This window comes from Helianthus annuus, chromosome 9 (genome assembly GCF_002127325.2).
Source record: "Helianthus annuus cultivar XRQ/B chromosome 9, HanXRQr2.0-SUNRISE, whole genome shotgun sequence".
Taxonomy (NCBI): domain Eukaryota; kingdom Viridiplantae; phylum Streptophyta; class Magnoliopsida; order Asterales; family Asteraceae; genus Helianthus; species Helianthus annuus.
Window position 1 is genome coordinate 141,195,910 of NC_035441.2, and position 18,803 is coordinate 141,214,712.

General features: G+C 36.7%; 1 protein-coding gene across 1 annotated transcript; it reads left to right on the forward strand.

Annotated features, from left to right (window-relative positions):
* Positions 1 to 5,066: 5,066 nt before the first annotated feature.
* Positions 5,067 to 9,732, forward strand: LOC110878948 (uncharacterized protein At4g22758). The gene is made up of 2 exons (XM_022127346.2): positions 5,067 to 5,552; positions 9,341 to 9,732. Exons 1-2 carry the CDS (start codon positions 5,312 to 5,314, stop codon positions 9,499 to 9,501), a joined length of 402 nt encoding a protein of 133 aa, XP_021983038.1. The 5' UTR covers positions 5,067 to 5,311; the 3' UTR covers positions 9,502 to 9,732.
* The last annotated feature ends 9,071 nt before the right edge of the window (positions 9,733 to 18,803 follow it).

An 18,803-nucleotide genomic window follows, 5' to 3' on the forward strand; every position in this document is an offset into this window, starting at 1 on the left:
ACATTCATCCTACATACAACGCCATCTATAAAGCTCGTTAGCCATGTGGCGACGGTAGTTGATACAAGTCTCTTCTACGTCAGTTTCATCAATGAGCGACTTGCCTCTTACAAGGTTCTCCATCATCATACAGATAAGCACCCCTGAATTAGCAATGTTACCATTGTCCTGAGGCACACCATCTTGAACAAAACCAAATGAAACTTTTTTCTTTGTGTAGTATCTCGAGTTTCGCCCAAAGTGGATTTGGTCAAGAAAATGCTTGAAGAAAATTGGAAAAATGTCCATGACGTTTTCAACCAGCCGTCGTTTTTCATTTCCCCATCTTTTATCAGTCCAATATTGTGTTATTTCCATGTTAAACATATCAACACGAAATAGTAACCAGTACCTCCTGCTTAATCCATATCGGAATATACAAATAATCAACCTCCCAAAATGGAGGGTACAGTTTCTTCCTTCCCGCCATGTCTACCGCTCTTAAACAATCCTTCATATAACACACGTCTTCAAAAAATTGCGGAGGTAAAACCGTCCAACGCAATTTCCTTGACGGGTCTTTTAAAAGTTTAGACTGTCGTAGCCGCATCAGCCTTAACGTCCACGCTTGAACATGCTGCCATAAAAATAATATATCTAATTAGTGATTTGTATAATAAAAATTAATAGTGGTAGGATTGGAATTACAATGTCATTTAGGCATGCATTAGATTCGTAGCCTAGTAGGCTACCCCAAAAGCTTCTAGGTAGCCGTATTTCCCCTAAAAAGCGAGAATAACAAAAAGGGGAATCCCCCTTTAGGTAAAAATCAACAGCATCCCTTGACATTTTCGGACTTTTCGGTTGGAAATGCAAAATTTTTTCTTTCTGGAGGGCTGCCACCAGGTTTACTCGACTGAGCAGACGACCCGGGGTTATTTAGGATAACGTTTCGGGGCGGCTTTGGAAAACACGAAGTGTTAGAACGACCGCTTGGACGTCTTAATTTGTTTAGAATCGAAAATGAGGTTCTCTAGACCACATGCGAATTGTTTTGCTCATCAGCTACTTGATTGTCACCTTGGTTTGCCATAAAGATGGTTGTGGTTTTTGTGGAGTTCTCATTCCCTATGGTGGGGGTATTTATAGTGGGTGGAAATTCAATTAAAAATCATTTTTCTTTTTGAGAAAAATGCATATTGGTTAAAAAATGTGAAATTTCCTTTATACCCTTAATGATAAACATATATAAATACCTCATTCCCTAAATCGATACAACCTGAAGATATCTCAAAAATCCGCTGCAAGCTCCAACAAGAAATCATCTCAGGGCGGGGAAGCTTCTCAATTCCTCTGTTCATGTGGTGCAGCGACTTGGTACAAGATTTCAAAGACTGAAGCTAATCCAAATCGCCGCTTCTTATGCTGTGTAAGTTAAAATTATAGTTGATTGAAGTTAATTAATTGGCTATTTCCTGTTTGTTGTGTTTTTACAGAAGAAAGATTGTGGTTTTATACGGTGGGCTGATACACCTTCATCTCCAACTTCATATCCTTGCCTTGGTTGTGAGAAGGTAATACCAACACTGTTCCGGTGATCTTCGTTACTTTGGTTTTGGGCCCAGGACTGATAGTCTGTTTGGGTCTCTGTATAAAGGTGATCATCTGTGACGCGGGGGTAACAAACCCTGCCTGACTTATGTTGGGGTCCATGATATGTGGCGAGGGGATAAGAAACCCTGCCTGACTTATGTTTGGGTCCACAAACTGATTGTTGTTACCCATATCATTTTCTTGGAGGTCCAATAAGTCAGCGACGTCATAACCGCCGGAGATGCATGCCGTAGCCAACATTGACTGCCATGGCTCAGTATTATCATTGTTTGCCGCTAGATTAGCGTCCGCAAACATAGTGCCAACGTTTTGTGACCCACCAAAGTTTCCCGCAAAATTTTCATTTTCGTTAACACCAGATCTTGATCCCCCCTGTTTCGAAGTTTGTGCCCCAATTTGATGTCCCGGGCTCTTGAACGTTTCTACCACCACGACCACGACGTCGTGGCCTCCCTAACCTCTGTGTACGAGGATATGAAACAAGGTCCACCGGCTCCTGTGTCAGATGACTCGGATATTGTGTGTATTCTGGAATATTAGACATCTCAAGGGCCCGATACGCCGCACCCTGAATAACGTCCAGATCTTGAGATCGGTGAATTAGACCCATCGTCTCCGACTGCAAAAAAAAATTAATAATTATTTTTTATACTAACAATAAAAAGGTAACTTTGAATAATTTTAAACTTGTATATACCATCATTTGGACCCTTGCTCCTTCGTCTTGAAAACCGCTCGTAGGGCCAGCTGGCAACCGTGGGTTCGTCAGATATAACACGGTATGTTGCATGTACCACGCCATGTAATCATTGGCAACGGAAACAGATGTGATGAGTTCCCCGGTGACCAAGTTTTGATGACGTGCCTCCCACCCACGAACATACGGTTCGTGACGAGTTGTCCAGTTCCACCCGGTTTTCCCGCACCGGTTCATGGAATGAAGCCTGGCATGCTCAGTATTATCTATGGCAATTGGGTTATGTATATACTGGAACATGTCAAACAGTCTCATCACTCGTTGAGGATAGTGATGCTCCACAACCGAGTAGTATAGCAGAGGGCAACAACTCCGCCAAATTCCCATACCACTCCGACATATATCGGGGAGTCTACCCACAATGTCGTCGTATGGTCTCCAATTAAACTGAAACAAAAAAAAAATCAATCTTAAGAAACGTGTTCAAACAAACTTAAATTTTATATGTTAACAACTAACAACCATACCGTTGCCTCGGTCATAAATTGCAGCTGAGATCTATATGTTCTCAGGCAATGTGTGGGAACCTCTGTACAGGTTAAGCTTCCCTTCCACCTACAAAGATAAATAATAAATTAACATAGTGTTATATACATACCAAAAAACAAATTTAATTATTTCCAATTCAGACTACCGAGCAGCTAACGGGGCATTGTAGTGGAACTCGGCAATAGCAGGAGCAAAACAACGAAACCTCTCCCACACCCACACTTGTAGAAGCGCAACTGGGCCAGTAACGGCTTTAGCATTAGGTGCTGCAGCGTTACAAAGGTTTCTGTAAAGGTGAGATAACACAGCATTGCCCCAACTATATCCCGAACATGCGGGCAAGTCTTCAAGAAACTCTAAAAATTTTATATCAATCAGGTGGTTTGCATTATCCGGTAAGACTGTGCACCCTATCAAATAAAATATTATTTGACGTGCAAGAAAAAGGCAGTCTTGATCTGATGCTTGGTTTTCAAAAAATTCGACTTTATTTCTTGTAAAACTCGCGTCGACTTAACCCTTTTGCCCTTCACTTCAGCTTCCTCAGGGGTAAAGCCCAACACCTTTTGACACTTGGATCTTACAGTATACAATGTCATACCAGTGTCAACCCCAGATATAGGCAACCCATCTATTGGTAGCCCCCACAGTAATGTCACAGTGGTTTCGCCAAAAGGAAGGTGAAACGTGTGAGTTTCTGGCCTCCACCTCTCAACCAACGTAGTTATTATGGCGTGGTCTACATACCGGTACCCAATTTCCAGTATCCCACTGAATCCTGCTGCACGTATTAAACCTTCTACCCTTGGACCAACCGGATTTTTTTTTCATATGCTGCCAGAATGATCGATCTGATCGTTTAATATTTAGTGGGTTACTATACATTTCTGGATTTTTGAATACCTCAAACGCCCGGTGATCCTTGTTCAAAAACAACACCGATGCATTAAGAGGACCAGGATGACATTCAAAACTCATCTTCGGCAGATCAAAGTTCACAGAAAATTTTTTGGTAAAGCAAGGTTTGAAGCTTCATTTGATAGGTGTTTGAAACGAATTGTGGTGCTTGTGCTTTGCTTTATGTTCAACTTTAAAGACCCGTTTCTGTGTATCAAATTTAGAATCCATACTGAAGAACAATGGAAATCTTACACAACAGTGGAATCCTTACACAATGAAATTAAACTTTGCATTCTTTAGTCATTTCATGTCATAAGAATGCATGCAGGGGTACTGTATATTGCATGTAGTCTTGAACGATGGCCACAAATTCAAATCACATGTGACTCCCTGCAAAAAGACAAGTTCAAACAGTGACTCCTACAAACAACAGTCTCAGGCTTGCATGTAATCGTAGCACCAATTTGAAATTAAAACTCACATGTGACCACTGCCTGCTGCACCATTTAAAGACTGCTATATCATTCAGCCACCATTAATAAGAAAGCTATATGATTCAGCGGCCATTAACAAGAAAGTTATATGAATTGGCGACTTTCAGAAGGATTGTTATATGAATCAGCGACTTTCAGAAAGATTGTTATATCAATTGGCGACTTTCAGAAGGATTGTTATATGAATCAGCGACTTTCAGAAAGATTGTTATATCAATTGGCAACTTTCAGAAGGATTGTTATATCAATTGGCGACTTTCAGAAGGTTGTTATATCAATCAGCGACTTTCATTACTTTGTGCAGCTTTTGCAGAACCTCTAACTTTTTGCAGAAAATGATCTTCAAGGTCGCTGAATGAAACAGCTATTTACCTAGATATGAAAACAATGTTGGTGACCACCTAATGGCACTCTTTTCTGGCTCAAGACACCTTCTTCTGCAAAAAATTCTGTGATTTTATCGTGAAATTTAAATAATTTTACTAATTTTATATGGTAATCCAAAAAATCAGATCTTTTTTAATTAACTTCCTTATTTTTTTTAATTCTAATTGCTATCTAAATTCAAAAGGTCAGAATCAATATTCAAAATGAATGCTCAAATCTCGTTATCACCTACTGTATAAGTTATAAAATACGTACATTATATGTGGATAGTAGGTACGCCTCCCCTACTTTTCACATAAATTATAAAATACGTACATTATATCACATTCGTTAAATTATACTCAATTATTTGTCGGCTTGGTTTTTGTTTTCATATTGAAAAACAAGACTATTTCTTACATTAAATGACATTTGATGCTATTAATTTATTAATAAACTTGCAGTATTTATTACGTGTATACATCTATATCTCTCTCTCCATAACAAGGTAAGAAAGATTTTGGATGATTCACATGAACTTCTGTTTCATGCTTCTTTTCCGTAACCCTAATTTTATAAACTTTTCAATGGCTTCTTGGTATTTCCGCTGTGTCGGTCTCGATCCTTGAACTAACTTCAATTTCACCTTCCTCTTCCCTAAATCCACTTATCGATTTTTAAATTACCAATTTCAAATAAAAAAACTGAGAAGATGATGATTAAAAAGAAGAAGAATAGTGATAGCGGAAACGTGAAGAAGAAGAGGTTTCTGATCACTGTGAATGTGCTTGGAAGTTCTGGACCTTTGCGATTTGTGGTCAACGACGATGATAAAGTGTCGGAAGTTATTGATTCGTCTCTGAAGATGTATGCTCGCAGTGGACGGCTTCCTGTTCTTGGCTCCGATTTTAACAAGTTCTTGCTTTATCCATCAAATGCAGATCAATCTGAAGGTAAGCAAAGTTCATTCTTGTTTGTTGTTTGATCGTCTTGGCTGATTAGTTGTTTATGCATAAAGGAGTCAAGCATATGCGAAAAGTCGTTATCCTTGACCAATCACTATTTTATTTATTTATTTATTTTTTTTTTTTGCGAAAAGATGATGATGATTAAAGGAGTCAAGCTAAGGGCATGTGTAGTCATAAAGCCCCCAAAGGGGCGTTATGCGCCATGTGGCATGCCACGTCACCCCAGGGCTTTATGGGGCTTGAGGCCGTAGTCATAAAGCCCTACCTCATCATAACCAAAGTGTAAAATGCAGGGACCAAAGTGTAAAATGCAGGGACCAAAGTGTTTTAATGCAGGGACCAAATTGTAAAATGCAGGGACCAAAGTGGAAAATGGAGAACAAATCCCCACCTTCTCGCGCCGCGATTTTTTTCACGCCTTTTCTTTTTTTTTTTGATCATGGCGCTGGGGGGGCGGTGTGGGGGGCTCCATACCGGCGCTATGGCCATGGTCGCGCCCCATTACATACGACCTAAGGATACCCATAAAAAAAAAAAAATAACTTTATATGCACAAATGAACAATTGACCAATCATAATTAGAATTGTGTGATTTGTTTTAGAAAAGATATTACTGAAAGTTATGGGTAAATTGAGTTACCTGACTGTTATATTGAGATTTTCATTGACAAAGAAAGTAAAAATTAAGAGTGTTATTGGTCATATTATTAGGGTGTAAGGGGCACTCTCCTAAGGGTGAAGGGGGTGCACACCTAATAGGTGAGTGCCCTCTCTTACGCCAAACCAATCCCCGTGTGCCACGTCAACTCCCCTCTTAAACTCCCCTAACACCCCCATTTGATGGCGCCACTCCCCTATTAGGTGAATTGGTTTTTTTTAAAAAAAAAAAATAAAAAAAATAAAGAAAAGCATTGATTGGTTGAAAGTGGGCTGGCCCCACCACCTTTCCCCTCTCTCCTTCGGTGAGCCGCCACCCAATTGTCATCCTCTCTCTTGTTCACCGAAGCATTGGCGCCACCCCCCTAATCGGGATTTCCCCTCCCCGATACCCTTTACCGAAGGCACCCCGTACCCCCTAAGAGGGGAGTCCCCTCTCTTACGCACCACCAATCAGCTAGTGTCATGTCAACTCTCCTCTTAAACTCCCTTAACACTCCATTTTGATGGCGGCACTCCCCTCTTAGAGGACTTGGATTTTTTTTTTTTTTTTTTTTTTTTTGTAAAATTATGCATGTTTATAAATTAAAAAAATATTAATAAAAATAAAAATTAAATAAAAGACATTTCATGAAATTAAAAAAAAAACAACCTAGAAAAATAAAAATTACATTCAAAGTAGAAAAATAAAAAATACATTCAAACTAGAAAAATAAAAATTACATTCAAACTAGAAAAATATAAAAACAAACTACTCGTCGTCCGAACTCACTTCAAGGTGAGGCAGATCTAAACTTCCGAGATGCTCAACGAGATCGTGTTTTAGTCCCCAATGCGTGTCTTCGTCAATGAGCTCGCTATAAGCTGTATCATCGAAGACGAGTTCGACTGGAGGATCTTGAATATGTACCGGTGCTATCGCCCTTCTGTCGTCTTTTATAATCATGTTGTGTAAAATAAGGCACGTATACACGATGGACCTTATCTTTCTCACCGTTGTCGAACGCATTGGACGATTTAGTATTCCCCACTTCGCCTTTAACACATCAAACGCCCGTTCCACATCTTTTCTTGCGGCCTCGTGTTCCCTCTTGAACTTTTTTTCATTCGGGTCGTGAGGATATGGAAAAGACTTCACAAACACGGACCAGGTAGGGTAGATCCCATCAGTAAGATAATACCCGCGTTTGTATAAGTGGTTGTTCACTTGAAATGGACAATTTGGCGCCGTTCCGTTTCGTTGAGCAAGAAATAATGGAGTTTGTTGCAGCACGTTGATGTCGTTTTGTGAACCCATCGGGCCACAAAAAGCATGCCAAATCCACAAATCTTGAGATACCACCGCTTCTAACATAACCGTCGGGTATTGATGATCGTCTCTCATGTATTGTCCACGCAATTCTGTGGGGCACATTCTCCAGACGAAGTGTGTACAATCCAGACTACCCAACATACCAGGTAGGTGATGCCTCTCCTCATGAGCCTGATACAATAGCGGAACGTCGTGGCTCGTTGGTCTACGTAGGAATTCACCGACATACCTTTTACAGACCGTCTCGCAGAAATATTCAAGGCACTCACGAGAGGTCCTTTCAGACATATTTAAATACTCGTCGTTTTCGTCTGGTGGGTTACCGGTTGCAAGTTGTTTAATCGCCGAAGTAACCTTTTGCAACGGCGTGAAACTTTTCTTCATTCTCCCGTCTAAGCCCTTTTTAAACCACTCGTCATACGCTTCCACGTCACTAACAATTTTTAGGAACAAAGACTTGGACATACGAAATCTGTGACGAAAAGTATCGACATTAAATTTTGGATTTTCAACAAAATAATCGGCCATGAGTGTCTCATGGCCTCCCTCACAATCTCGACGGACTACTTTTTTTTTTTACTAGACGATGCCGTGTCTAGTAGCTCCGCTTGTTGGATGAGATTTTGGAAGAAAATTAAGCTACCATCGCTTGACGATGCATCTCCATCGTCGGGAAAGTCGGGTAGGGTAGAAAGAAACGGAAACTTGGAATCCATTTTGTGTTGTATTTGAAAGATTTGTGAGTTTGAGAGTGGTGGGTGTCAGTTTGAGAGTGGTGGGTGTGGTAAAAAATTTGATTTAGGTTGGTTTATATTTATATTGTTAAAAAAATTGATTTTTTTTTTTAAATTTGACCGTTTGACAACGGTCCATTTTGGAAAATCGTGCCAAACCAACGCGGTGACTCCACACCGCTCACCCTCACCGATTCGGGTCCTCGCTTGGATGGCGGCGATGTTCCCGATCGGTGACTAGGGTCACCGAAGCCCTCCCCGCTGAACGCCCCGTGCACCCTTATGATTGTTTTCGAAAGGTGGAATCTAATTTCTTGTGAGTGTCATTGGTCACGTTATTATGATTGTTTTCGAAAGGTGGAATCTAATCTCTTGTTAATAACTCCTAAACAAATGCAACACTTTTTTTCTTCTTCTGAAAATGCAACCAAAAAAAGAAAAGAAAAGTTATTCATCAAGTATCGATCATAACTAATTGATCTTTTGTAATGCATAACAAATAGTGATTCGACTTTATATATCAAAATCTTTATTCCAGTCATTTGTTTGAAAATTTTTGCGTCCAAAATATTATAAGTAAATTTATAATTTATTTATTTCAAAAATATTATAACTGATTTTTAACATGCTTTTGAAGTTTCATCGAATTAAACTTTAATGCTTTTGTAAAACATAAATATCTAATTATTTACATCTTACAAACCTCATAATCAGATAATCTCTCAAAAAAAAAAAAAAAAAAGAAAAAAAAAGAAAGAAGCTAATGCAAAACACCCTATTAAAAAATTCGGTTACTTTAGTAAATTTCGTGTTTTAGTCACATCTCATTTCTCGTATATTATCTAGTTTACAAATTCTTTTTATGACAAGTCGATTTCTACAATAAATACAAGTAACGCGTTTGTAATATGATACAGTAAATTATCGCATGTTTTGTACTTAGTAAAGAAATATGAATAGACATGTACTGAATCTGTATCCCATTTTAAGTATTTTTTTAATAATGTTTCTGTTTCGTTGTTTCGATACTTTATAAAGAACCTTGCCATGTTACTAAATTTGTTCGGCAGCAATGAAAGCGAATGAAGTAGTGGGGTCTTGTGATGAAAGGACTTTTGTGATGTGCAAGAAGCAGAATCATCCCCATATGACCGACTCACGGTCTGATATGATAACGCGCTACCGTTGGAGTCGTGGTTGGAAGACATGGTTCAAGATTTTAACTCTGTAATATTCAAAATACAATCTCGTATATTGATATGTTTATTATGCAGAGCGCGAGTCTCAATAACCACATGTTCACTTTCTCAAAAATACCATCGATATACGCATATGCAGAATTTTATCTGCATAATAAAATGTGGTTATTCACCATTGTAATCATATTTGTTAAGATTTGGACCTTAATGTTTAAGATGTAATAATTTGCGATTTTATTGAGGTAAAAAGTGTCTCTCATGCATAACATCTCTATACACATATGCAGAATTTCGTATCGAATCTCAATCTTCACCACATGATCATAAGATGTTATTGAATTAAAATGCTACAACTACAAACAGACTATTATAACTTTGTTAATTTACAATACATAAAAAGTAAATAGATTAATCGACTAGATAGCTTATGAGATAAAATTCCAAGAAGTATTTTATTCAATGATTATCAACCTAATTTAGTTATCTAAAGATATATGTGTATTCCACCATTGTTAATTTGCTAGCATGTTTAAACTTTAAACACTGCATGTAATTACCTTCGAGTTCGATACTTAGTTCAACTCAACCAGTCGTTAAACAAAGGTAAGTCAACATTCGGATACCTAGTTTAGACTGATGGTCCCCGTTTATTTTAAAATTGAAAATTTTTACGAGAGATTGTATATTTGAAAGGTCACACTCTTGTAATTGTTAGGCATATATTGTCTGTACGATCATATGAAAGGGTGCCTTCTATAAAAAAAAACATTTTTTTTTTCCAAATTAACATTGACAAAAATAAACTAACTACTATATTTTTTTAACGGTGAAATTCATGTATAAGGTTATTACACTCTTCAAATGGGAGATCTTCGTATTGCCCCACTTTGGCCAGAGTGTGTTGTCTTACCCGGCCCCATGCTGGGTTCAAAGTTTGGCTTTTTTAGGTGTTCCCCCGAGGAACCATACCGCCGGCTGCCACTTGACAGTCGTTGTGCCACCACAAGAGCAGAACTCTCTGGCGTAACATACGATGGGATGAAAACCCGGTTGGGCTAAGGAATCGAATTGACAACCTCACACAAGGCCTAATCCAAATCCTTCATTGCCTATATCCACCTCAGTATGACACAAATAAGAATTGAACTTGAGTCTACATTGAAAAACTCAAGCCTCCTACCTCCAGGCCAGGAGTGAGGATGCTAGTAAGTACCAAAGGAACCATGGAGAAACGGTCAAACACACGTGCACAAATGATAAAATAAGGTTACTGGCAGTCTTAACATAGGGCCATGCCCACCTGACACGCCCCCATGCCCAAACTCCCAGATACAAAAAAAAAAAAAAATAAGACACGGCACGGGGCTGTGCTGTATCAGCATGGGGCCGTGGCCGACTGACTGACATGATATATAACCCTCAGTCTTCACTTTTTCAAACACAACACGACCCGTTTCTCTGGAGACCCTGGTTCCTGCTCAAACATAACACGACCCGTTTCTCTGGAGACCCTGGTTCCTGCCGATTCTTCGCCGATTTTCGACCGTCGTTCACTCTAATCCGACTACAAGGTATATTTAAAAGGGTTGATTTAACAGTAAATGTGCTTAAAGTTAACAAAAAAAAATGTTGAACATGATAACATTTTAAAATGATATTTTTAACATGTTTAAAAGTCATGGGACGATATAACAGTAAAATTTAATAAAATTTTACCAACACTGAACCAGGTAATATTTCGTTGTTCACCTTGTATTTTAGGTTTGATCATTTCTATCAAAATATTATAAGGCTTGTATAAAAAATTGAAAACATTCTTTAAAACCAATAAAAGGCTGAGCATATGTCATATTCGAATCGAATTAGGTAAAACTTTAATGTTTATATATTTGTCACTGTGGGGATGGTTCAAATGAAAACCACTTTTATTGTGAAAACTCGAAAACTAACTAAAAAAGCCTAAAAAAACCTAAAAAACATACAAATTTTTTTTTTACAATTTTTTTTAAAAAAAATCGCTACTTTTTATATATGGAAAAAATTTTCAAAAAAAAAAAAAAAAAAAATTTTTTTTTGGTTGTACTGCACATGTGCACTAATACGGAAAGTCTAAACCACTTAACCCACCCCCACCGACACCCCCCAAAAACCTAAACCCCCCCCCCAAAAAAAAAAAACCTAAATTTACCCTCCCACCAAAAGCCTAACCCCCCCCCCACCCCAAAAACCTAAACCCCCCCACCCCCACCCTTCCGAAAACCTAAAACTAAACCCTAAACATAAACCCGAAAAAAACCTAACCCCCCCACCCCCACCCCCCAAAAACCTAAACCCCCTCCCCCCACACCCAAAAACCTAATCCTAAACCTCCAAAAAAACTAACCCTAAAAGCTAAACTAGACTCAAAAAGCTAATTTTAAGCATGTAATGCACATTGTAGTACATGTTATATTGCACATGTGCACTACTATAATAATAGTATTGAAAACAAGACGACACCATAAATCTTTTTTTATGTCATAAAAAATATGCTCGAATATACTTGAATGAAAGATAAGAAAATTTGTGATCTTATGGTGCCATTTTTGTTTTAAAATGATAACGTATGGAGAAATGGGAAATGTTTGAAAAGTTATATATTTTTTGTTCCAATTTTACCCCTCCTTCATTAAAAGTCTTCCCCCCCTCATTTTTAGTGGGTTTTAGTTAGTTTTCTAGTTTTCACAATAACCAGTGGTTTTCATTTGAACCTTCCCCTATATATACCACAGATTGTTTCAAAACTTTAATATTTATATACCACACAGTTTAGGAGTTAGAATTTAGGGTTTAGGGTTAAGAGATCCTAGTTAGGGTTCGCCGAGCCGGTTCCAACGCCGCTGAAATGAGTCCAATCGAAGTTCGTTTGAGTCGGTTCCCCAGTATTCCCTACTTTTTTAGTGTTCCCGAATGAACCTTCCCCTTGTCACAACATACCACAGATTGTTTCAAAATATAATTTCTTTTTGTCAAAGGATGGATGGAGGTAGCAAGTGCAATACATACTTATTCTAGTTGATTTCAACCATTATTTGAGGAGTTACAAAGCATATGTGGCACAGTTATGCGTTTTTATATGCAACTGATTCACCTACTTCATTACCTAATTTAAAATGTGTGGTTGCCTTTGCGTAACTCCTCATTATTTGCCTTTTCTTTTTAATATCCCTTATTCTAATTTATAAATTGTTTTAGAACGGGTGATGATTATGCACCATTGAAGTACTTCATATATGTTTAATACTAGGAATGCAAGTTATGCTTCATAAATCATACTGGGAATGCAAGGGAGTGATTTTCTTGGAGAAATTTTTGTTGAGATTAAAAAGAATAAAAACATAATGATTAAACACTAAATAATTTATTGTTTTTTATTAACCAGTGGGATTTCTCTCGCTTTGCGGCGGACTTTAGATCGATATCGGTTCAATGAGTTACAATACCGTTACGATACAGGGACTCGGTATAGCAATTAAAAAAGATACAAATGACTACCGACACCGATACCGATGTTGTCCAGACACCATCGATTTGCTTCGGCACGGTACTCGGCCCAAATGAATATCGACACGTATTTTATATCGATCGAAAACTTAAATTTACTTTGAAATAGCCATCTTTTTTTCCGGAACTTCCAATAATACCAATAACAGTAGCATTGTTGTTCGGCCAAAAGTGGTTCAGTTCGTCACGACTATACAAAAAATATTCTCTTTTGAATAGAACTCCATTTTCAACGATTCTATTTACCTATTTAAAGAAAAAAAAAACAAAAGAAAACGCTACTATACGCAAATTAATATAAGAAATAATAATGTAGGAATATAAAAAATAATAATGTATTTCAATTTTCTTGGATATTTAAAAAATACAAATAAATGGATAAAATATGTCAAGGTCATTCAATATTTAATGTATTTTCTATATATCATCCATGCATCAAAAGCATCATACGTAAATTCCACATGGCTTGATTTGATTGTATTTATGAGTCACCTACAAGTCAATTCTACTGTAGCTAACAACTTGTTCAATTATAAATATAAATATAATAACTATTCTCTCTCTAATTAACTAGGCGTATACACTTTATCTTATAATTTTTGAAATTCATCCTACATACATAAAAGTACCATGATGTGTGACTTCTTAATACCTTAGCATAATCACAACAATGCTATATGAAAATAGAACCATGATGTTCATCCATTAATTCAAGTTTTAAAAGTAAAACACGACAACATTGTTTTCAAAAGTCGACACATGCAACGGATTACAACATGACATAACAAAAATATTGTTCATACGACACAACCATAAGACATGAAATAAAAACATAGTTTAAGACTTGTGACTCGTCCAGGCAAAAGTCATAATCCCTAAACTTGGATGAAATCATTTCTCCTACGCAGCTTGATGACATAGCATACCTTGCCAGATCCCTAATTTCCTGAAATACATGTAATTTGAAAAATCAACAAAAAGTTGAGCGAGTTCATGTAAAAGTGAGTATGTATAAACCTTTAAAGTATGTATAAAAGTTCCTGGTATGTAGCAATAAGGAAAAAGAGATCAGTAATGGGTTGCAAAGCCACTGGTATGTGTGAGAAGTGCAGGGAAACTCAAACCTAGCAAATTTGTTACCGGGCTTCGGCTGGAAGACACAGTCACCACTATGGGCCGCCCCGGCCTCACGGGTGTGGGCTCGCTACACCCAAATAGATCTATCACTCTTGTGTCCCTCGGTCCTAACAAAGAGGATTAATGGCCTCAAGTGTTATTGCCCACCCCTCACATGGTCTAGTAGTATAAACCCTCCCTACGCTAACCATACCATGTAATAAATGTTTGTAATAATTGTCGCATGTATTTCACCCCCGAAGTATAAAACTGAAAACAGTAAAGAGAAAAGGGGGACATGAACTCACAGAAGTGCGTCTCGTGAAATAGTCGATCCCAAATCAACCTGCTGCGTGACGACCTACACGTACTAATTCCTATTAGACGGACGGCCGTGCCTTGGCTTAAGGTTTAACGTTTTTGGGAAATAGTTAGACAACTATTTCGTATTTACACTTCTTAATTATTTTATAAGTATATTCCTTCCCAAGGATGGGGGTAGTAATACATGTGTGCTTTATAATTCCGAAAATATATTTTTAAGTCTCACTTGAAAATATATTTTAATCACTTTGTCTAAAATGCTTTAGTTTTTCAATATATATATATTTTTCCCAAAAATATTATATTTTATTTCGTAAATTTTTCCAAAATAATATTTTCCAAAAAATGTACAAATAAGAGTATTTTTCCGAAATATACATAAGTTACGTTTTAAGGTTCGCGTTGTATTACGATACTTGTATAACTTAAATATTTATTTTGTGAGAGCCTTAATATTATTTTGGAGTAGTATTTTCACGGTATTTCCAAGTTATATTATTTTTACCCTAAAAATAATATATATTTAGTTCACAAAATAATCACATAATCACACAAGCGTTTTACTATAAATATATTTTCTAAATATATATATTTATCAAGTTTTATTTACGAAAATCCACCTCCGATACTTGGTAATTTTTGTAATAAAAATCATGGCGAAGTTTATTTTTGAAAACAAGTTAAAAATATATTTGCAAATATTTGTTAGAAAAATATTTCTAGAAAAATTTCGCCAGAGTTTCATCTGTAAATGGAGGTGTCCATGCTTTTAGCATATCATTTTCTTTTCAAGAATCAATCAACAATCATCAATCAACAATATTTAATCACTAATCTTGACAAAATAAGAATAATCATAAACTCATGAACTTGAAAGTTTTGTAAAAATATGTAGTAAATCACCAGCACATTTAGTAGGTCTTGTTACCTTTAAAAATAAGATTAGTTTCTTGAAAACTTTATTTTTAAAGAATTTGAAGTTTAACAACTTCTAGTCAAGCTTTGCAAAAATATTTCCTTGTTAAATTTTCTTGTTTCACAAGTGTTTACACACTTGTTTATTTGCCAAAAATGCTTCTAGTTCATAAAATATCCGGGTTTTAACAAAACTAGTATCTTTCACTTGGTTCTTCCGAAAAACCACTTGTAGATCTTTAGATCCACAAGTTTACAACTTGATTTAGCAAGAAAACTTATGTTTATTCAAGTTCAAGGCTTATGAATGGATGGATCCATCATCTTTCACTTTTCTAACTTTTACATCCTACTAGTTTATGTTCTTAAACATGAACTAGTATTTATAGATGATGATGCATCTTGTTTCTACTAACCAACAACATCAAATAATCACAACTACACAAGATTTACATGATTTACATACATATCTTCTCTTTATCCACCCTTTATCACTTTATGTTCAAGATTAATGTAAGTTCTTTAGAGTTTCTTAAGTTTTAACCATTCAATCAACTATTAACCACCAAAAACAAGATCAAGATGAAGATTAGAAGCACTTACTACTAGCACAAGGCTAGGGAAGAAACAAGGCGTAAAAGTGGTGGATAAAAGAAAACTAGAGTGGTTCTTGAACTTCCGAGAGCACCGAGCTTGTTTGTAGGACTCCTTGCTCCTTTGGATGTATGAAAATGGCTTGAAAAAAGGTGGATGATGGTGGTAGTATGGGGAGGTGGTGGCGGCCGTGAGGTGGTGATGGAGGGAGGAGAAGAGCTTGGTGTTTGATGTGTTGATGAAAGAGAATGGTTGTCTAATGAACATATTTATAAACCATTTACACTAATATCCTCCATGTAAAATGTTCTATATCTTCCAACATTTAGGAATAAAATAATCAAAGGAAGGCAAGGGGTGGGTCACCCCTTGTGACCGTCAAAATGAGTGAGGGGGGGTATGGTTGGGGTGTAATGATCTTGTAAGACCTAACTTAAAATAACAGGATTTATGACATTTATCATGCATTTAGTACAAAATTTTCGAGTTTACAAAAACTTCATGGTTTTAAGATCATACTTGATCATAACATTCAAGCCCACATCATGCTAGATAAACTTTCAAAACATAATTTCAAGTGTTTACATGTCATAAAACAAAATAGACAAAATGCGGAAGCTTTGTTCAGTGTGTTCGGTTCTTGACATGGCTTGATCATCCTCCAGGGTCTAAAGAGCATCTTTACCTATCATACAATTTCATTTAAAAGATTAGAAATCAAGGCATTTGAACAAAATAATTAAATACAAGAAATTATATATTTTGTTTTCAGCCCCATCACCCGGCCGTGTCAAAAGGATCACCCGGCCGTGTCAGCTTAACATATATTTTTCACAGCCCAGTCACCCGGCCGTGTCAAAAGGTCACCCGCCCGTGTCAACTCTGCACGTTTATTTTTCATCAAATTTACATCCAAACCTATCCAAACTCATTTTAATTGCTTGGGGTTCATTTCTTAACATGTCTAAGCTATCATCCATTACCCGGATCCATTATTCATATAGTTTACGCTCCCGTTACCCGGTTTACGTTCTTCTTTATTAAACTTAAGCCAACATTTTACCATCTACTTTATTTTGACCCGTTTAGAAGTTTTCATGCATTTAAGCATCAAACTCGCATTTCTCTTTGTACACTTCGTATTTCCATTTTTTAAATAGCCTCTTATATTCCACAACAACTATTTTGTAATGGATTTAACATAACGGACCGTTGTCCTTAATTTTACCCTTTGGATAGTCATTCTACGTAATTGACCCTTTCTTAGGCATTTGACCCTCAAGGTTTATACTTACAACTCTTACATATATCTAAGAGTTGCATAATCATAATACTAATATCTAAACGACCTCTAAGGGTCATTTTTCCCGATTTACAAATCACGGGCGTTTTGGTAATTTTTTTTAGTCCCTCATTTACGACGAAGGACTCTCGCTAATTATTTGACCCATATTTGCCTGTTTAACTAGCAACTTAACTATGCGTACCTGGCTCGAGTCGTGGGATTGACCCATTTACATACCTTTTGCTATTAATTTCTAATCAATAGCAATGCGAACCATGGGTTAAATTCCTGCGATTACAAAACTCAATACTCGATCATAAGATATTATTGTCAAATGGGGTTAACAACACCATTTGACCCGTTTAGTCGAAACGACCAATTATAATTATGAGATGGTATTTAATTACCATTTTATCCCTTTAACCTATTCCGATTTACTCTTTGAATTCATCTTGCTTAAAAGTCGTTTCTTGCTTTGTTTGACCCATTTGACTTATGCCAAATGGTGTCCTTTCAAATCCTTTTTATTTATTCGTTAACCCATGTTTGGATTACCAGTCTACCGTTTTTTTTGCCCTTTTTACCATAACTTATGGTTTCTTGCCTTTCCCACTTATTCCAACGTGCATTATAAGTATTTGGTAGTAAGAATAAAAGGCGTAAGCTTAACTTACCTCTCGTATGGTTTACGCTTTTCTTCTCGTACTTGCTCCGTTTGACCCACTTCATTCCCAAGCCTCCATCTAGCTTGTCAAGAGTCAAACTATGATCATTCGCAAGGTGGTTAGATTAGTCATTACAATTCACGACTATTCAAACTTATGTATTTTCTATGTCAAAAACTACTATTTTGCTTCATCATTTATTTGTTCAACTTATCAAAAGTTAACTATTTTTTATCACATGATTTACACAGTTAGTCTAAATCAACATGATGTTTAGAACCCCTATCGCTTCATATTACACCCAATTTGCCATCTCATTCAAATGCACATTTCACTTGAAATCTCAACATTTTAGCTTTAATTTAGGCATTTTAACGAACACCTAATGTGCATAATTTTACATATTTATAATCAAGTTCATAACTTGTTAATTTTTACCAAGATTTTAACATCTTTCACAAGACAATCATCTAATTTATAGTTCAATATCAAAATTAACCTCATAGGATTCAATTAACACTAATTTACTCATCATGGTTCTAGTGTTCACCTTGTTTCTACAAAACCCACTACACACACATGGTGGATGATCATGAATTTCATAGTTTAAACATTAATTCAACAAACTAATGACTAGGGTTTACTCCTAGACATGATTTCATTACTATTTCACCCAAATAACGATCATGCAAGCTCAAATTTCAAACCTCATGTGTTCATCCAAATTTGAGATGGAACCAAAGTGGGAATTTTGACATACCTTATGATCCCTTCACTGAGGTGATCACTATTTTGTGCTCGGATTTCGATTTGGGTTCGATTTGCCCCTTCAATTTGATGAATTTCTTGAAGTTTAGGGTTGAGTTTTGAGAGTTCCTTGTGGCTCTGATGA

Bases quoted from the DNA above. Each gene is read 5' to 3' on its own strand.
- LOC110878948 (XM_022127346.2), top strand. From the start codon at position 5,312: ATGATGATTAAAAAGAAGAAGAATAGTGATAGCGGAAACGTGAAGAAG. The intron at 5,553-9,340 runs GTAAGCAAAGTT...TTTGTTCGGCAG, and splicing joins AAATGCAGATCAATCTGAAG to CAATGAAAGCGAATGAAGTA.